The sequence below is a fragment of the Hippocampus zosterae genome, chromosome 13 (assembly GCF_025434085.1).
Source record: "Hippocampus zosterae strain Florida chromosome 13, ASM2543408v3, whole genome shotgun sequence".
Lineage (NCBI taxonomy): Eukaryota > Metazoa > Chordata > Actinopteri > Syngnathiformes > Syngnathidae > Hippocampus > Hippocampus zosterae.
Genome location: NC_067463.1, coordinates 20,037,823 through 20,059,279, shown reverse-complemented (window position 1 = coordinate 20,059,279; position 21,457 = coordinate 20,037,823). Strand labels below are relative to the sequence as shown.

General features: G+C 40.2%; 1 protein-coding gene across 1 annotated transcript; it reads left to right on the top strand.

Moving 5' to 3' along the window:
- The first annotated feature begins 342 nt into the window (after positions 1 to 342).
- galnt7 (UDP-N-acetyl-alpha-D-galactosamine: polypeptide N-acetylgalactosaminyltransferase 7) lies at positions 343 to 20,461 on the top strand. The gene is made up of 15 exons (XM_052083781.1): positions 343 to 733; positions 3,579 to 3,690; positions 5,537 to 5,855; positions 8,349 to 8,515; positions 9,258 to 9,388; positions 9,510 to 9,589; positions 11,299 to 11,481; positions 13,161 to 13,278; positions 13,361 to 13,483; positions 16,134 to 16,249; positions 16,718 to 16,820; positions 16,903 to 17,001; positions 18,067 to 18,195; positions 19,048 to 19,078; positions 19,616 to 20,461. The coding sequence occupies exons 1-15, from the start codon at positions 614 to 616 to the stop codon at positions 19,720 to 19,722; spliced, it is 1,938 nt and encodes a 645-aa protein (XP_051939741.1). The 5' UTR covers positions 343 to 613; the 3' UTR covers positions 19,723 to 20,461.
- Positions 20,462 to 21,457: the final 996 nt, after the last annotated feature.

The window sequence follows — 21,457 nt, the reverse complement described above, 5'->3', positions numbered from 1 at the left end:
ATTTCTAAAAAAAGGGAATATATTCAAACAATTCCATTCGTTTCGCCAAATAACTCCAGGGAGGGTATTAACCGCATGTCTTCACGTATTCGGTACAAATCACGTTGTGTTACGTGATTTAATTACGAAAAACTTGGTTGATGTAATAATAACTAAATAAAGCATCACATACGTTTATAACATTGTAAATTACATTTTGCCATTCACGGTCTGTGTCTCGATGGGGGTCGCCATTTCAGAAAGACATCACATTGCAGTCGGTCGTTTTTTTCCCCCGATTTTAAAACTCCGACCTCCCATTGTCAAAGCAGCGTTATACAGGTAGTTTCCGCGAATGCAGCATAAGGGTGCACGTGACTTGACTATTCGGACGCAGCACCAAAATGGCGTAACCCTTAATAGTGTGCCGTTGAGGAAATAGTGTGCACATTCGGACACAACCTGTATCTTTGGTGGGAGGAGCTAACATGTATACCAAAGGGCAAGGTTTGAAGATGTAATACCTAACAATTAAAGAAAATGAGACTTGGCCAGTACCTACCTACAAACATTAGCATCGTATAGTCTTGTGTAAAGGTGCTCGATTCTCGGCTCGACAGGAAGGTCTTCCAACATGAGATTTAAATTGGGATTTATTTTACGGGGTTTACTTCTCATTCTTACGTTTCTTGTATTAGCGGTGTTGTGGTCTTCATTAACCAAACTGAGCGCCGGGAATCACTTTGGAGCACGGGTGAGTAAATGAATTGACACTCAAATCCATTCAGCAGCTATACACAAGGGGTGTCCAAGCTCTGTTCTGAAGGGCCAATGCCCTGCTTGTTTTCTATCTCTCCCTGCCGAAGCACACCTGATTCGAAGGATCAGCTCATCAGTAAGCTCCGACGAAGCAAGATGGCTATCCAGATTATTTGAATCAGGTGTGATGCAGCAGGGAGAGATGGAGAACAACCGAGTTTGGACACCTCTGAACTACACTTCTCAGTGAAACCGTCGAAGTTCATCTTGATAGACCTTCATAGATTTATGTCTTGACAGCATGCCTTTCCCAATAATGTGACACGAATGCGTAGCGGGCTTCAATTGTAATTTGTGATGCGTCATATTTATTTAACAATCGTGTGGAAGTTGGCGAACATCCTGATGTGACGTCAGTGGCTAATATGAGACCACTTATGATCAAATAACCCACCCCCTTTTATTTATTTTAAAATTACGTTTGCCTTTTTAAAATTGCTTTCAACCATAGGCGTGTCTAGCCAATTTTTAGAAAAAAAAACACCTCATAAGTGAAATCTATCTATCTATCTATCTATCTATCTATCTATCTATCTATCTATCTATCTATCTATCTATCTATCTATCTATCTATCTATCTATCTATCTATCTATCTATCTATCTATCTATCTATCTATCTATCTATCTATCTATCTATCTATCTATGTCTGTATGTATATGCACACTAAAATGGTTCAATGATTTTGTTGTTTACGATGATACTAATGCAGCGTGTTATACCGGAGACAAATTCCTTGTGTGTTCTACATACTTGGCCAATAAAGATGATTCTGATATATATATATATATATATTTGAGCCGTCAAACGATTAAAATATTTAATCTAATTAAAAATGCAACTGTCATAATTAACTCAAATTCGCTAAAAATTAATCGTGATTACTCATGCATTTTTTTTATCATTTCTGAATTTCCTTTTATATTTTTTGCCCTATTTTTCCCTTAGACAAATGTGCAATTTACTTTTATCATTCACATATATGCGTTGCAACTGATCCCACTGATTGCACAATGGCACAAAACTTTAACAAGTAATTGGTATTGTTTGTTTGTTTGTTTATTGAACATAAAAACATATACAGTAATAAATTGACAGAAAGTAAGGTAAGTAAAATAGTAAAAGGAAAGAGAAATCAGTCATCATTCAACACAATTATTATGTTCAAGGGATTGAAGAAAATATATTAATGCACGGGGCGGCCCGGTAGTCCAATGGTTAGCACGTTGGCTTCACAGTGCAGAGGTACCAGGTTCAATTCCAGCTCCGGCCTCCCTGTGTGGAGTTTGCATGTTCTCCCCGGAGCTGCGTGGGTTTTCTCCGGGTGCTCCGGTTTCCTCCCGCATTCCAAAAACATGCATGGCAGGCTGATTGAACACTCCAAATTGTGCCTAGGTGTGAGTGTGAGCGTGCATGGTTGTTCGTCTCTGTGTGTCCTGCGATTGGCTGGCAACTGGTTCAGGGTATCCCCCGCCTACTGCTCCAAGACGGCTGTGATAGGCTCCAGCACCCCCCGCGACCCTAGTGAGGATTAAGCGGTTCGAAAAATGGATCGATAGTAATGCACTTGAAAATTAAACAAGATTTATAAAGAAAATAATTTTTAAACCATTGACCTATGTGCATATAAAATCTAAATTTAATCCCTTCCTACACCTTACAAACTAAGGAGAATATTATTAAATGTGTAAAGAATAAAGTATTCACATGTCCTTGATAGCGTCTGCTGTGTTGGGTTTGTCTCAGTGACATACTGTTATATATATAAATGTGCTGCCATCCAGTGCTGTCTTATTCATGGACACACCTCCTTATTTCAGACAATGTCAAACCACATTCTGTACGTTACAAGAGTGTGACTTGATCACAAAAGACTGCAGGTAATAGACTGGCCAGGCTGCATTCCAGACCTGTCTCCCGTTGAAAATGTGTGGTGTATGATGAAGTGTAAAATACGACAATGGGAAACGACAGAATGTTGAACAGCTGAAACTGTACATCAAGGAAGAATGGGAAAGAATTCCACCTCCAAAACCTCAATAATTTGTGTGTGTCCTCAGTTCCAAGTCATTAATGTAATCTTGTTAAAAGAAAAACTGACGTAACATAGTGGTAAACATGACCCGGTCCCAGCTTTTTGGAAATTGTTTCAGCCATAAGTCTAATTTAATGATTATTTGCTGAAACCATAATAATATTTATCTGTTAGAACATTAAATATCTTGTGTTTGTAGTGTATTGGGCGGCCCGGTAGTCCAGTGGTTAGCGCGTCAGCTTCACAGTGCAGAGGTAACGGGTTCGATTCCAGCTCCGGCCTCCCTGTGTGGAGTTTGCATGTTCTCCCCGGGCCTGCGTGGGTTTTCTCCGGGTACTCCGGTTTCCTCCCACATTCCAAAAACATGCGTGCCAGGCTGATTGAACACTCTAAATTGTCCCTAGGTGTGAGTGTGAGTGCGAATGGTTGTTCGTCTCTGTGTGCCCTGCGATTGGTGGCAACTGATTCAGGGTGTCCCCCGCCTACTGCCCGAAGACGGCTGGGATAGGCTCCAGCACCCCCCGCGACCCTAGTGAGGATCACAACATTCAGGTGCCCTTTATTGAGTTATAATTTCTATAGGTCACAGTAATGGTGGAAAACCTTCTGAAATGATTTTTCACATTCACATTTTTTTGCACGACAAGAACTTTGACAATTTCAACAGAGGTATGAAGACTGACTGATATACTGTATGTGAATATGAATCAAAAGTTAAATATGGAATTCATATCCATCTACAACAGGATGATGGATTGCTTCCTCAAGGAGACCCAGCAGACCATTTTAAGCCTATTGTCCCCTGGCCACATGTGGAAGGTATTGAAGTTGACCTCAACTCAATCGTACTGAAGCCGGGTGAGATAATCTCAATTTTGTCTGTCTGTCTGTCTGTCTGTCATATATGTATGTATGTACAGTCATACCTCGGTTTTTGACCATATTCCGTTGCAGAAGGCTGTTCAAAAAGCGATTTGTTCGAAATCTGAAGCTATTTTTTTTTTAGCCCATGATTAGGGGCTGATACACTATGCAGAGATAACATAAAAACAGTCAGTTTTGCGTCAATCACAACAAACACGTCTGCTCACAATGAATGCTACACGAGGAAGCATCACTTCCTCGTGTAAGGAAGCCGAGTGGAGTCAAGTGGCGTATTCGGGTTTGCTCAGTTTGGTCGAAAATCGGTTTTCGGTCATAATTCGAGGCGTCAAAATTTAGCATTTTCTGGTCGAAAACCGATTTGGTCAAGAACAGAGACGTTCAAAAACCAAGGTTTGACTGTGTATTTATATGTATGTATGTGTGCATATAATATGCATACACCCACTATATATCTGTGTGTTTGTGTGTGTGTGGCATGCGCACACACACACACACACACGCACAGTCATGGACAAAGGTTTTGAGAAGGACTTCTGTTTTGGATTTCACAAATACTCGCGTCAATATTTTTAGAACTTTTTGTAAGACGCCACAATGAAAAACTGATCTATACTAATGAGCATTTCGTCTGTGACTATTACATCAGTTTTATGCATTGAGTCAATATTTGCAAGGCCGACCCTTCTTTTTCAAGACCTCTGCAATTCGCCCTGGCATACTGTTAATTCATTTCTAGGTCCATATTTAAGAGGTTTATTCTGCTGTTTTCAAAATAATTCAAATAATTGTTCATACATCGCAAATTCTATTTAATTTTAGGCCCCTCATTGGCATTTTTCCCCCAGTATTTTTAAATACTTTATTTTTGAGTTGTGACTTGATTAAATAAAAAACTCAACTGTATTTATAGAGCACTTTAAAACAACTACCACTGTATACAACGTGCTGTACATGGAGAAAAAAATCATACATACAACAACAACCAATAAAGCAATAATAACAAAAACAATAGAAAGTAGCCGTTGAAGGGATGCCAGAGTAGGACTTGTGATCCCTCTTATGAGTACCAGTCAAGAAAAAGGGAAAAAAAAGAGAGAAAATGAATTTGCTTACGATCCAAACTCTGATGTGTGGGCAATATCATGCGCTGTCAAAGGTTCCGCATTGTTGGAAAGACAAACGGCAATTAAATGTTTTTCTTTTTTAAATATCACATTAATTTTTACAAGTTAACTTTTTTAAATTAAAATGTTAAAGGGACAGTGCGTGAACAAGTTGATTTCTCGGTTATTTCAAAAACCCATAATTAATTTCAATAATATGCTCATCACACCGTCTTCTTATTTTTTTTAAATGTAATTGCAGGTGAAGTAATCGCGAAATATACAGTATAGTATAGCTGCGCCTGCCTTCCAGCAGGCTGCCATGTTTCGCAACCATCTTTCTGCTACGGATACCTGAAGGAGACAAACTTGGCAAACGTAGTTCCTCAACATGACTCCTACAACATTGCCATACACTTCGTCACTTGAGAGAATTCTAGAATCCGTTTGGTATGACATTTTGCTTGCACGTTTGCTGAAGAATTTGGCGGTAGGGTTTGTGAGGTCTCTCACAAAAAATACACAAAATACACAAGATACACAAAAAAAGATTTTTTTGTGTATCGCATTATTAATCATTTCCTGAAAATATTTTCAAATCTATATTGCTCACCCCTAAACAGTTTTGCTACTAAGTTCTGTATTGCTTTCTCTACCTGAATGTTTGAGTTTTGTCTTATAATATGACATATTTTGTTTTCTGGTTTCATCTCCAGGAGGGGGGCAACATGTGCAAGTCCCCAAGCAGCATCCCAGTCAGAATCAGGCCATCCAGCAACAGTATGCAACGTTCACACCCCACTTTCACAATTACAATGCCCCCATCCTTAAAAAAGGAGTTCTTGGAAACTTTGAACCTAAAGACGCTGAGCCACCAGGGGTCCCGGGTGGCCCAGGAGAGGGAGCCAAGCCACTTGTTCTGGGCCCAGAATACAAAGATGCAGTCCATGCATCCATCAAAGAGTTTGGTTTCAACATGGTTGCCAGTGACATGATATCGCTGGACAGGACCATTAAAGATATACGCCATGAAGAGTAAGTACTTCTACTCATTATACTGTTTTATTCTGCACTACTACAACTATGACTGTTACTCAAATTCCAATGAAGGACGTTGTGTAAAACACAAGTAAGAACAGCGGTGATTTGCAAATTTATCAATGCATCCATTTTCTGATCCACCTATCCTAACAAGGTTCGTGGGGCATGCTCATGTTCACACCTCGGGACAATTTAGAGGATTCATGTTTTTGGAATGTGGGAGGAAATTGGAGTACCCAGAGAAAACCCACGCAGTCACCGGGCGAACAAGCAACCTCCACACAGGAAGGCCGGAGCCGTAATCGAACCCTGCACCTCTGCACTGTGAGGCCGACGTGCTAACTAGTTGACTACGTGGCCCCCCCCTTGATAAATCAGTCAATACAGTGATCCCTCGCTCTATTGCGGCTTCGCTGTTTCACAGATTTTTTTTTTTAGTGCAGTTTTTTATATGCTTTTAAATGGTGAATTGCGTTCTGCATCTTGATTGGCTAAGGCACTGACCAACGTGAACAGTCTCTGCACCTCGTCTTTGTACGTACAGACCTGTTAGAGGGATCTATGAGCAAAATTGTATCATTTTTAAAGTTTTAATTTGGGCACATCAAAACGTTTGGGTGCGTATCCCGCACCCCCAAATGCCTGTGCGACATTGGCCTTCATTGATAAGGTTTCTAACAGGACTCTTGTTGCAATCCACCACACTTGAACCCTTTCTCCATGTCCCTTGTTCAGTTGTGTTATATTCTTTTGGGACTGCTTCCCTTTTTAGAGGATGTGGTTTGCCAGACCAAGCCATCTGGCTCCCTTTATGACTCCGTTTCTGTTAAGGAGGTTCTCCCAAATTGGGCTTGGCCTTTACCAAACACAACTTATCTTCTGGTGTATTTACCTAACAATTTAAACATGCTAGGTTGCAACCCTTGCTCAATAAACCTAGCCTTGATCAAGATGTCTTGTCAAATTTCAGACACATTTCCAAAATGCCTTTATTTTAAAAAATTAGGAAAAGTCGTGTACATCCAGTTAACATTTTTCTTGAATGAACATAACATCTTGAGGGGTTTTCACATGACAACTTTTACTCCGGTGCAGCACAGAGGCTGCCTCCATAGAGCGTTTCACACGTACAAAGTTACACCGGTGTAGCTCCTGAAAACGGCTTAAACCGGAGCAAATTTTACCCTGCTCAAGGAGGTGGTTTAAAAATTTACTCCGGAATAAATGCTCGTTTGTGGGGCAGCACCGATATAAAATTGGACGTGTGAACACTACTGGGGTAGACTCGCTATGAGGCGTGAGAAGAATTGATTACATAAGGGTATTGAATGTGTTGCGTTCATGCTCTGTTGTACTTCCGTCATCTTTCCTTTCTCTCTCTCATCCTTTTACGGTGTCTGATAGACCGCAGCGTTGATTTGTCTGGAGAAGTCTAAACCATTTTTTTTGGATATGCCACAAACAAGGCGGAGAATAGGGATTGCACTTTCAGCATGCACATATTTTATTTCCGTATTATTACTATCGTATTGCACGGCCGCAGAAACTGCCGTGTAAACGCAAGTTGAGGCTGAACCGGGGTTCGTGTTTGTGATTTATTTTTTGCTCCATGTGCAGCACTTTGTAAGCAGTGGTGGTTGTTTTCAAAGTACACTATAAATGCAGTTGAGTTCAGTTGTGCCGGTGACTGGTATCCGTGATTGGTATCGGCAGCCTTTGTGAGAACACTCGATCACAGGTTCCCATACTGCAAGTCAGAGGTGGGAAATACATTTTTTGAACGGGCCGTGCAACCCAATTCTGTTAAACATGAATTTAATATATTTTTATAAAATGAACTGCCATTGTGTATTGCAGCCCTGGTACATTTATAATGTTGCATTTATGAAATAAAAAATCTGAATTGAAAAGAAAAGTTAATTGAGTTTTATTAAATGACCTATCGGCACATATAAAAAATGCCCAGGAGTACCTTAAGTTGATCCATGAGGTTGTGGGGGGTAAGCAACAACCTCTGTTGCTGACTTGAGAAACACGGCCATTTTTTTATGTTCACCCCTGCTTATAAACCTCCATATTGTTACAGAAATTGCTTGTTAATGGCCATATGGGAAGGATGGAAATATATGGAATTCTAAAATACATTGTTAGCCATACATGCCATTTAGTTCCTGACAGTAGAATGGCCACAAGAGGGTACCAGTCACTGCTATTAGTGACTGGTATCGTCAGCCTTTGCGAGCCAACGATCTTGTCCCTTATCCTGAAATAAGGTATTGACTCAATACAGATATCTGGTCTTGGTACTCATCGATCCCCATCTATCTATGGAGCCTCTTTGGAAAAGGTCAAGATATTGCTCACTGATTTGCTTGCTAACACAACTTGGTATTTATTGATAATAATAATGTTTGCTTTCACTTATTTATGAACAAACCTACAAACACAAACATCAAATAATATTGAGATTCTTTGCTACTAACACAGGTGCAAGTACTGGCATTATGATGAGAGACTGCTGACCTCCAGTGTGGTGATAGTCTTCCATAATGAAGGCTGGTCTACCTTAATGAGAACAATCCACAGTGTCATCAAGAGAACTCCCAGGAAATACTTGGCTGAAATTGTCATGATAGATGACTTTAGCAACAAAGGTAGGTTTCCTGATCTTGTATTGCTTTGAAAAAATTTGTTTTTATGTGATTGCTGTCTACTACAGTGAAACTCTTCTATAACGAAATCATGTTTGCAGCAAGAAATTTTTCACAACAGAGGGCTTTTCACTGTAGCAAATTTTATCTCGGATGTAAACATACAAACACACACAAAACGTATGTGTGTACTCTTTATTTTGATTCCAATACATAGTGCAGAAATATGAGCATACACTTATTTGACACTTCATATAGCCAGTGTAGCAAGAAAAAACGGGGAAGAAATTGCTAAATTTACGATCAGCATTCACTTTCACTTACATCAATTTCTTGCATAATGTCTTTTACTTTGCTTCCTCCATCTTTCATTTTTGTTACTTTTATCCTGTCTTCAAGCGTGAATGCTTTTCTTTACTCCTTGGTCTGCAAAGGTCTGTTTCATAGTCATTTTAGCAATCCAACATTCGTGCTGCATCTGAAACTAACAATAACAAATACTTCCTGGACGACTGCGCATGTGTAAACCAGTGTGATGATTGCTGTTGCCATTTCCGAACAAAGCAGTAGAGGTCGCTGTGGCATGATGAGGTTGAATTCGACTTTTACGGAAGGCTTGTTTTCGTTGTAGTGAATCTCATTGCGAGGCAAGAGCAGAGAAAAATATTGTTTTTATATATATATATATATATATATATATATATTTTTTTTTAACGGTATAATGATGATGAAACTCTTTTTGAAGTCCACTTGAAGGAACGTTTGGAGATTTACATCAAGCAGTGGAATGGTCTGGTGAAACTTTACAGAAATGAAAAGAGAGAGGGTCTCATCCAGGCACGAAGTATTGGAGCCAAGAAGGCCACAAAGGGGCAGGTATTTATTGGGAATATTGCTATACCAACAGATTTGACATTTTAGAACAAAGAGAGTTAATTAATTTCTGGTTTCACATTATGAATAAATAAAAATACCTAAGTTTTTGTGTTTTTTTTAGGTGCTAATATACTTGGATGCTCACTGTGAGGTTGGAATCAACTGGTATGCTCCGTTGGTTGCTCCAATTTCAGAGGACAGGTAACAGTGATATGGTGATTAAAAAAAAGTCAATGAACCTCTTTAAATTACATTGCAGGGATTTATATTGCCTCTATCTCTCTGTTTCTTTTTTTTTAAACACATTTCTGGAAAAGTCATCAACATATTGCAAGGATAATAGATAGGATGCATAATAGTACGCATGATTTTACATCATTCAATGTGGCCACTGTCCATGGCCCACCTGAGGCGGATGCACATGAGGTTCAGCTCGCACTTGGAGAGTAAATTTTGGATGTGGAGCAGACTTCCCTGGACTCCCTGGTAATTGTATTTGGCAATTTTAGCAAGGGGAATTCAAGCCATGAAATACTTAAGTAGAGACAGTTCATTTCATGCCCTTACAGAGAGGATAACGCGTTACATCACTTCTACAATAAGGTTAATGGAGCCTACTGTACGCTGCCCCACTTCAGTCTTTGCCTTTTAGTTCACCTAATCACATACAGACAGAGGTTGAAGATTGTGTTCCAGGTTTACAGAGGCTGAAGATCTGTAAACATCAAAGAGGTGGACTAGTGAGACTGTGGAGATGATCCACACATTTGTAAACAATGCGACAGGATGAATACAAAGAGACTCTGACCTTATGCCATGATGACTGTGAAGCCATATAATAGTTTGATCTACTGGTATTATCACATACATTACACAACAGAAGCCCCTTAAAAGAAAAAAAAAAGTGGTCAGTGCCTGTTGTTGCGGCAATCTCTGAACCCACTAGTGGACACCGGTAGTAAGGTACGTCGTCAAGCTGAAGAAAAAGTCGTATCTGTCCTTTTTGGCCTGTGTAATTCCGGAGGCAGTTGACTGATACCAGCTGGAATGTACCTATAGCGGTCAATGTGTCAAAAACTGGAGCGTGGGAGGAGTTCGGTGAGGCCATGGACTTGTTTGAGGAAATTCTGGTCCACCATCTGGAGTCTCACGAGGAGGAAGCAGTGCACCATTAACAGTGTGTACATTGAAGATGGGGTGCTGCTGACCTTGAGTCAGGAAATTGTGAGTTGGTGGGAAGAATACTTTCTCCACAAAATGAAGACTTGGTCATTTCCTTTTTCTTTGATCTACATCCCTTCGAAGGCGGGAAGGTGCTGGAAACTAGTTTGTCTTTCGTCTTCATGTGCAAATTGAAAGAATTATCCTTTAACAGGAACACTTTGGTCCGATTTCATGCAGGACATTGAAGGGGTTGGGGGTGTTATTTTATATTGTATGTAAACTTGTGATTTCAACTGTATTCTGTATATTCAGCTATGAAACATGCCGACAGAGGGTTGTTTTTGTGTACTTAGGACGGTATGTCACTCATAGACTATATAGATGGTTATGAGTATAGTATGGAACCCCAACATGGTGGAGATGAGGACGGTCTGGCTCGAGCGGCATGGGACTGGAGCCTGCTCTGGAAGAGACAACCATTAAACCAGAGAAAGCGCAAAGAAAACGTACTTCTGAGCCCTATAGGTACGCGCATTGCAGATGGCATACTGCTAACTAATGTTCATTGTTGTCTCTTTGTGTCTCCATCTCCCATTCTTTTATTCCACCTTTATTGTCTCATGCTCTTTTCTTGACAAACCCTATCCCATTTTCCACTCTTGTCTGTTTGTATTGGTCACCAACCCCTTTCCCCGATGTGTCTTGAATGAATGCCGATTCTTGTGATTTCACTCCCATTCTAAAAGAACGGTGTCTACTGTTCCTTTGATCGACACTATCCATGGAGAGATGTTCACCATTGAGACCCAGGGTGGAGGAGATGCAGACGGCTTTGCAAGAGGAGCCTGGGACTGGAGCATGCTGTGGAAGAGAGTTCCTCTGAACGACAGGGAAAAACAACGAAGAAAAACTCATACTGAGCCATATAGGTACTGAAAACCAATACCTGAATAATTTCACTGTGTATCAGAAAAAAAAAACATTAATATAACATGAAGAAAAGTAGCAAAATGCCAAGCATGTTTGAATTTTACAGCCCGTTATTTTTAGTAAACACTAAAAGTAAACTTTTAGAATCAAATAAGAACAATACAAATAGAGAAGGTAAACAAAGGGTGTTGGTAACAAGCCTGGAGTGTCTTGTCCAGGAAAAATTAGTTGTAGGAAACACTATTGTGCAACCAGGGTAGCACTTTGAAAAACAAACCTAAACAAATTTTATATATATACATATATATGTGTGTGTGTGCGTGCGAGTAGGGCGGCTCGGTGGACGACTGTTTAGTGTGTTGGCCTCGCAGTGCAGAGGTGCAGGGTTCGATTCTGGTCTTCCTGTGTGGAGTTTGCATGTTCTCCCCGTATGTGCTTTATTTGCACATGATGCATTGTATTATAATGTATTGACAAAGTACTGTATGTTCCTTTTATAATATATTTCTGGGAGGGAATATATATTTCACGGACATTATATAAAATGTAACCAAAATTATAAATGGAAAATACAGGACTGGTATGACACTTTATCGACACCATTCTGTGCCTCAAGCGTTTTACAAAGTCCAACATTCAATTTTTTTTTAAAACCTATTAATATATTCAGCAGACAGATTGCTGCCTCATTGCTTTAACTACGGTATGTCCATCCATCCATCCATCCATTTTCTAATCCGCTTGTCCTCACAAGGGTCACGGGCATACTGGAACATTTACGTACACCGTACACAACACCATCATCAGGAGTTAAAAGTGGATACTCTTAGACTGGTCCGTCAGCAGGCCTTATCCAACAGAGCATTTCACCTTTTCAAGAAGATACCGAGTACAAAAACAAAGAACTGAACGAAGCTGCAGTAAAGGCTTCAAAAAGCATTTCAAATGAAGAATGAAACTGAAGTCAATGGATAATATGCTATTCAGTGATTGCAAGTAATGGTTATAACACAAATATTAAATGTTCACTTTAAGCTAATTAAATAATGTCCGTTCCAGTACTTTTGCTCACTTGAAAAGTGGATGCCTTGAAACAAAAGGTGCTCTGTCCTAAGTGTAACTCATCTAGATGTAAATGCATGAAATAAAACCTGGAAGAATTTGATCTGAAACCCGACTGCCTTCAGAAATTTACCTAGCTGTTCCAACCCATTTGGAATGGATTGTATGTCGAGACTTACTATGTTGATTTATCACGTGTCAGTGCCTCTTACTGTATCATGATACATTAACAAATTGAGGACACGGTTGTCACTTTGTCTATTGTGTTTTTCTTTTGGAGACTGGAGCATATACAGAAATACTGGCATGATTTAATAGAACAGTACATAAATGGAGGTTGGTGTTGAGTCTGTCTCCATCCGGTCACCGTTCCTCACTTCCTTTACCATTTTGAAAATCTTTTCAACCATACATTATATTTATTTCTGGTTTCTTTTTACAATACTTTTCTCTGTTATTTTAGGTCAGATATTTATTTTTGTTGTTTTGTTTGTGTGTGTGTGTGTGTGTATGTGTGTGTATGTGTGTTAAATTTGGGTAATGTTTCACAAGCTTGAGGACTGTTACAAAGTTATTCATATATTCATTTTTTTTCCCTGTGGGTCTCAATTCAAAGGTCTCCAGCCATGGCGGGGGGTCTCTTTGCTATAGAGCGTGACTACTTCTTTGAACTGGGCCTATATGACCCCGGATTGCAGATATGGGGAGGAGAAAATTTTGAAATATCATACAAGGTATGATAGTGCCACTGTTTTGATGAGTGCTCAATTTGCAAAGAAACTGCACATTTCTATTCAAATTGTACTGTCATTGTAGATATGGCAGTGTGGTGGCAAACTGCTCTTTGTCCCGTGCTCTCGTGTTGGGCATATATACAGACTTAAAGGTTGGCAAGGCAATCCTCCCCCAGCACATGTTGGTTCCTCACCTACTCTGAAGGTACAATAGCACACATGATGTTACAGTGTATGTGTATTTGTCCAGGCTGCCAGTTGACGTTTCCAAGACGCAGCAGTCAGTGCAGTCCAATCATTCTTGTAGTCCCAGTTTTTGCTTAATCGATCCTTCTCTTCGCAGTCTTGACAAACGGTACCAAGTATGTGCGCCTATCAAGGGATTACGCATATTAAATAGTTGTCAGAAATGCCCAGTGCTGCGTGGGCAACACATCAGTATGTGTCTTTAAGTGGATGCAGAAGACACTGAAGAGAGCTGACACTGGGAGAAGGACGTACTGACAACGTGTCACTGAATAAACAGAGTTTATATACTGTGAGACATCACGCCTGTATGAGAGAATAAAGGAACAAAGCATAAAAGTCCGCCAGAAACTGCATAGCAACTGCACAGCAATTGATACTTCAAGGAATCAACAAGTTGTTCACAAAAAGGTGAACCTCGCCCCATTTTTTTTTTTTTTGCTTGTGACTGAGCAATGCAGGAAAATCCCTGTCTATATAATCATGGCACACACCTGTTCCCAGTTTTTTTGGAACATGTTGCAGCCGTAATATTCTACTTAAATGACTATTTGCCAAAAACAATCAACTTTTGTCCTTTGAACATTAAATATCCTGTCTTTGTAGTGTATTTAATGAAATATGGGTTCAATGTGATTGGAAAATCATTGGATTCTGTTTTTGTTTCACTCAACAATCCAACTTAAATGAAATGAAACGATGACATTTTAGCTAAAGTCAGCTGGTATAAGCTCCAGCACCCCTGGCGACCCTGTTCAGTTAAGCGCTGATGGAAATGGATGGATGAATTTTGAATTAAATCAAATACAGTCATACCAAATTTCCCCAGTGTGGGACTAATAAAGGTTATCTTACCTCGGTTTTCAACCATAATCCGTTCCAAAAGGCTGTCCGAAAACAGATTTGTTCAAAATCCGAAACCATGTTTCCCATTACTCGAGGTTCCTCGTGTAAGGAAGCCGAGAGGAGTCAAGTGGCGTATTCAGGTTTGCTTAGTTTGGTGAAAAACACATTTTTGGTCGTAATCCGAGGCGTAAAAGTCTCGAATTTTCTGGTCGACCACCGGTTTAGTCGAGAACAGAGACGCTCGAAAACCGAGGTATGACTGTAATGTGAAATCAGTGGATGCGGTGGTGGCGTCGCTTTGCAAAATGGAGAAGTATACTTGGACCGACCTGAAAAATGGAGTGACTGATTGTTCAAGAATTCATCAGATTGATGAATGACTTTGAATCTCTAAATGGCCTTGGACCAAAATAAATGCAAGATGTACTGTATTAGTACCCTACAAAGACTCCAGACCCAGCAGGTCGGCTTGGACAGGTCTATGGTGTGTTCCTAGAACAAGACCCAAACAAAATGAAGCAGCATTTGGTTGCTTTGCTACTTACTTACTGTTGTGATTTTTGCAGTGTCTTAATATTTTGTTTCTCTTTCTGTTATGCTTTTCGTGTTTTATGTTCAGCACTTTGCATTGTCATGTCCATGTCCTATACAAATAAACTTGCCTCGCCTCATTTGGAGAAGTTAAAGTCGGTATTACCGTATTTTCCGCACTATAAGGCGCACCAAAAGTCATCCATTTTCTTAAAAGCTACCAGCGCACCTTAAAATCCGGTGTGCATTGAGTATGGTCATTACGGTAATATGTCGACCCCCAAAATGGCTCCTTGCTGGAGACATGCTTACAAACGATATACCTTGCTGTTGGTTCAGTGAACTGTGGTGCTGCCTTATTAAATAACTTTTTGTTGCAGCTCTGAAAAAAGGAGAGCTGTTATGGTGTTTTTTAAAACACACACTTTATTAATGGTTTTCACAGTCTCAACAAATACAGGTACGTCTTTGTCCGTCTCTGTGCCTTCTCTTCTTTCGTTCGACTCGAGAGGCGTTCATGACCACCTCCAAAAAACGTAAATTAACGATTCCTTCAGTTAAACTACGAAAATTTAAAACAATGTATCAAAACAGTAAATCAAGCAAGGAAATCTCAAAATTAATTCAATAGCCCCCCGACAGAATTTATTTTGTGATTTACTCGTTTGTGAATACAGTACACAACAATGGAATAAAGAAACAATTCTTAGACAGTCCAGTCTCCTACATTTTACTGACATGTCAAGTCAAGTACAACATTTTTATCAAATGCACAGATGAAATTTCCTCCCTCGTAAACAGACAACAAAACAACATCTGATCGTTCTGTTAGAGCTATGCTCAAGGAAATGCCAAAATAAATTCTGTAAGGGGGCTATAGAATTTATTTTGTGATTTCTTCACTTGAGTTTCTGTTTTGATGCATTATTTTCAATTTCCGTAGTGTCATTGAAGTAATCGTTAATTTACGTTTTTTGGAGACGGTCATGAACGCTTCTCGAGTCCAACAGAAGAAGCATAGCTCCATCGAGTGGATGCATTGTAGATTGCGTTTAATAATCCAGTGCGTCCAATATATGAAAAACAAATTACAAAATCGGCCATTTATTGAAGGTGCGCCTCATAATTCAGTGCGCCTTTTAGTGGGGAAAATACGGTAAATGTTTCTACATTGTTTTTGTTTGTTCAAATTACTTGAACCAAATATAAATAACATGTGTTCATGTTTGCAGAATTATGTTCGTGTTGTGGAGGTATGGTGGGATGAATACAAGGACTACTTCTACGCCAGTCGTCCTGAAACGCTAAACCTTGCCTATGGAGACATAAGCGAGCTGAAACAATTCAGGTATATCAGAAACACATAAAATAACAACATAAAGATGAGTTTGATTGTTTCAATGATTTTGGGGATTTGTCAGTGGTCTCTTGGATTACAGTGATCGCTCACTATTCCGGGGTTCGTTTATCGTGGCTTCGCTGCATCGCGGATTCGTAAAAATTTTTATTTTTATTTTTTTTGAAGTCCGCAAAACTCGGTGTCTAAGTGTTGTTTACTATGCGTGCTGGTGTGTGCGCACTCTGCTCAAGCACGGTAAATAAATAAAATTTGGCATTCTGACTTTGCCATTACAATACTCATGGAGGGGACTGTATATTATGCGCACAATACGACCAGAATACTGTTAAGCCCCCTTTGTATGTAACTATTTCAGCTCTGGAATTGTGATACTGAAGGAGTAATGGATTCTTTTTCAAAATCTCAGAGGCCATGGATTAAAAGATATTATTTTGCTTTCACTCTTTTTTTTCTTAGGCAAGACCACCGGTGCAAGAGCTTCAAATGGTTCATGGAGGAAATCGCTTATGACATTCCGTTGTACTATCCTCTGCCCCCAAAAAATGTTGAATGGGGAGAGGTACGTAAATGAAACAGCACAACAAACAACATAAATGAACATAAAGTGACACTTATTTGCATGCATGTCTGTTTGTGTGAAGATTCGGGGCTTTGAGACGAGTTACTGTATTGACAGTATGGGACACACAAATGGAGGGAATGTGGAAACTGGACCGTGCCACAGAATGGGTGGCAATCAGGTAAATATAACATCTCAGTCGCTCTCGATTTCTGCCCTGTCGAAAACTAAATCCACACGTGGTCACACATTTGCATGCATGCATTAATTCTGGAATCAATAAGTCAGTGACAAAGGCAAAGATCGAAGATTATGCCCATAGTTTGTCCAACCCTGGACCAAAAATATTGAATGGCGCCTGTTGGTGGATGATCATTGTTTAATATTTGAGAAAAGAAGGCAAAACATGGATTTTCCACAAAGCAATTTTTGTTCAAAATGCCAGCTTTCTTTAAGAAATGCACACAAAAAAAACTATACAATCAATGCTCGGTTTTCGAACGTCTCTGTTCTCGACCAAATCGGTTTTCGAGCCAAAATTTCGAGTTTTTTTATGCCTCGGATTACGACTGAAAATCAGTTCTCGAACAAACTGAGCTCACTTGAATGCGCCACTTGACCCCTGTCGCTTTCCTTACACAAGGGAGTGACGTTTCCTCGGGTAGACCTCGTGTAGCGCTCCATTGTGAGCAGACGTCTTCAAGAAATATATACGGTATATTTTTTAAAGAGCATGGTTTCGGTTTTAGAACAAATCAGTTTTCGAACAGCCTTCTGAAACGGATTATGGTCGAAAACCGAGGTATGACTGTACCTGAAAGCAGCTATAACAGGCTCTCACTGCAATGGCCAAATTGCAGTAACAGTACATTGAAATCAGTTTTTAATGGCACAATAAACGTCTAATGTGAATATATTTTTATTTATTTTTTAATAGTCCTGAATTGTGTGAAAATGTTACTGTTTTTACGCGTGCTGAGACCCACATCTGTGGCCACTTAAAATCTGTAGCAAGAGTTCAGTAATACAATACAATATTGATATTTTTGCTGGACCTCTTGTGTGCAAAGTTTCACATTTTCACAAATATTTAGACCATCAAAATCAGATTAATTTTTCTGAGCAAGCAGCGCGTCCCAAAGGCATCAGAATCAACAGATTAAATCAGGTGCCACTTTTATTTTTCCTTCTCCCCCCCCGGAACTGAAAATTACAATACCAAATCCCCTTTTTTTCCCCCTCATAGCTGTTCCGGATCAATGAAGCCAACCAGCTGATGCAGTATGACCAGTGTCTGACAAGAGGAAATGATAAGTCAGCTGTCATCATCACACATTGTGGCCAGAACCAGTACTCTGAATGGAAGTATTTCAAGGTGAAACCAACACATTAATTACCCCACTCCATAACGTATAAATATGTCATCATTGTCATTAAAATTGATTTTTATGGAAAATAATAGAACTTAACCTTTTCATATTGTTTTTATTGAACCAATGTATCTGTTATTGTACCCAAAAATTACAAGTGGTGACCGCCTGAGTTGAGTTGGTGGGGTCTTCGATGCCTAGCTCAAGGGTACCATGGCAGTAGTCAGAATGTAGATGCGCATATCTCCACTCAACACTACTTTAATTTTTTTTTTATTTTTTTGTCCGCATGGGACTCTTACAGTGAGCCTGTGCTTCCCAAGTGTTGTTCCCCCCCGCCCCCCCACACACACAGATAATATATCACTTCACACATGATGGTGGTACAGGATATGCTGCCTTGGGGGAAAACTTATTTAATAACGCAGCGACACAGTTCACTGAACCATCAGCAAGTTGTAAGCATGTCTGCAGCAAGGAGCCATCTTGGGGTTGACGTATTACCGTAACGACCATACACAAGGTGCACCGGATTTTAAGGCGCGCTGGGAGCTTTTAAGAAAATGGAAGACTTTTTGGTGTGCCCTATAGTGCGGAAAATATGGCAATTTGTGTTTGAGATTCCTGCCCTAGTTGAATTTTCTGTTATCATTAGTCTCAGTCTTGATGATTACAGCATAAACACAGGTATTTCTCTGTTCAACTCTTGTGGTTAAAGACCAAATTAAATATGGCTGATGCTTAAAGGGTTTAAAGTTGGCCATGTTGTTTTCTTCTAATCAATATTTGATGACGAAACATCTGTTGAGTGAATGCGCCACTGTTTTGATCTGTGTCTTTTTTCATTATGCTTTCAGGATCTCCATCGCTTCACTCATGTGCCAACAGGTAAATATCTGGAAATGGACTGTACTTGACTTCTTTGGGATGAATTTAATGAAGCAACAGAATTATTTCTCAAACATATCTAATGTGGCAACCTACGCCAGGGTAACAGCTGTTGCTTTTGATAATTTGGTGTTAATTCATTCACTCCCAAAGACGGTTTTAAACGTCTTCTTGTCAGACTTGGTCTAGAATTGGCTGGTACTAAAAGGGCAGCCTTCTCGTGTTCCTCTGAATTAGATTTGCAAGAAACTGGACTGTAAAATAACCACTCATTGTCAAGTCATCAACCACAATCTTCGGCGAACAGCATGATCAGTGTCTTGAGGCTTTACTGGCAACTGTTTCGTGGGATTTGTTCAACAGGCTTGGTGGAGTACATTAAATTGTAACATTTCTTATTGCCACTCGGTGGCGCAATATTTTTTCCCTGATTAGTGTCCCAGTTCTTGCTGGAGCCAAAGTTTGAAGTCAATCAGATGAAAAACTGAACAGCTTTGAAGCTGTAAAGTAGTGACTGTTTTTTTTTTTCTTTTTCAGGAAAATGTTTAGATCGCTCAGACCTCCTACACAAAGTGTTCATATCGGACTGTGACCCCAGTAAAACTACTCAAAGGTGGGAAATGAACAACATCGTGGCCGTATAGAGACTGCTCAACTCGTACAAATGAAACCGTTTGGACTACGCTGAAGAAAATGCATACGCACCAATTATAAAATGCATTCATGCATACTTTAACTCGGCTGATGGTTGGGTCGTTTTAGATCGGAGCCATTCACTTGTCAGAATGTGGCAAACCAAACCCCCACCCAACTCCAGCCCCCATCCCACCACTAATCATAAATTGACTTTGGGTAATAGAAAAGTTACTAGCAAAGAAAACATGCCAGCCTGTAATGTTCTTTTATGTCACTCTGCTTCATGGTACTGTGTTTACACTGGGTTTCCCATAAAAACATTTTTTTTAAAATCACTCGTGCTGTTTAATGCACCCTCCGTTTTGAAAAGCATGACTTGAGTCCGACATTGTTCCAAGAAGAGAAACCATCTTGGGTGCACTCCGATCTTGTCTGATAAGCAGGATATGCTCCAACTGACGATCGGGCCAATTTTGAGCCATTGCCTTCAAGATAAAAGTTAGCAAAAGCCTGAATGTCTCTGAACTGTCCAGAGCAATTCTTTTTAAGATGGGGTTTGTTGAAAGTGATTTTTCCTCCACGATCTGCTCGAAAAATAGTTTGTGGCGGACAGTCATAAATAATACAACTTTTCAATATTAAGGATTGGAAATTCTTGCGTGAGCAACTGGTCGTGTTTATTTTTTGTAGAACGCGTGTTCCAAGACCACTCCAATAAAACAAAAGACAAGGAGTTTGCAACCAGAATCTTTGTTGTCATTTGTTACCAAATAAATAGTCTACATCAGTGGTCCCAAACATGCGACCCACGGGCCAAATGCAGCCGTATGGCTTCCGGGTACTGGAACCTCCGTTCGACTCACCATTCGCACTCACACTCACACCTAGGGACAATTTAGAGTGTTCAATCAGCCTGCCACGCATGTTTTTGGAATGTGGGAGGAAACCGGAGCACCCGGAGAAAACCCACGCAGGCCCGGGGAGAACATGCAAACTCCACACAGGGAGGCCGGAGCTGGAATCGAACCCGGTACCTCTGCACTGTGAAGCCGACGTGCTAACCACTGGATTACCGGGCCGCCCGCGTTTACATATAGATTGATAAAACGCGGCCTGGTGATCCAGTGGTTTACGCGTCAACCTCACAGTGCGGGTTCAATTCCAGCTGCGGCCTTCCTGTGCGGAGTTTTCATGTTTTCTCCTACATTCCAAAAACATGCATGGCAGGCTGATTGAACACTCCAAATTGGCCCAAGGTGTGAGCGCGGATGGTTGTTCGTCTCTGTGTGCCCTGCGATTCGCTGGCAACCGGTTCAGGGTGTCTCCCAGCACCCCCGCTACCCTTGTGCGAGACCATGTCTTCAGGTTGGCCAAGGAACGACTGGATCCAGCCAGAAGAGATGGATCAAGTAGCTGGGGATAGGGAAGTCTGGGCTTCCCTGCTAAAACTGCTGCACCTGACACTAGATAAGCTGAAGCAAATGCATAGATTAAATCTAAATCAGCAGCGAACTTCAAGACTAAACTTTAATCAACTAGGATAAAAGTTTATATTGTTTATATTTATTATGTATTTTGTTGTCTGCTTTTGGGTGATGGCTTCTTCATCCTGGCGCTTCACCCCACAAGATCCCTCTGGTGTAAGAACATAATGAGGCTCTTGAGGCAGTAGCATTAACAGTGAGGACAGCTTGAGTGACCAAGTGTAAAATATATTATTTGTAAAAGAATCAAACAAAGCAA

Excerpts from the sequence above, each read along its gene's own strand:
- galnt7 (XM_052083781.1), top strand. The coding sequence starts at position 614 with ATGAGATTTAAATTGGGATTTATTTTACGGGGTTTACTTCTCATTCTT. Across the intron at positions 16,821-16,902 it reads AAAATGTTGAATGGGGAGAG|ATTCGGGGCTTTGAGACGAG; the intron begins GTACGTAAATGA and ends GTTTGTGTGAAG. Across the intron at positions 17,002-18,066 it reads ACAGAATGGGTGGCAATCAG|CTGTTCCGGATCAATGAAGC; the intron begins GTAAATATAACA and ends TCCCCCTCATAG.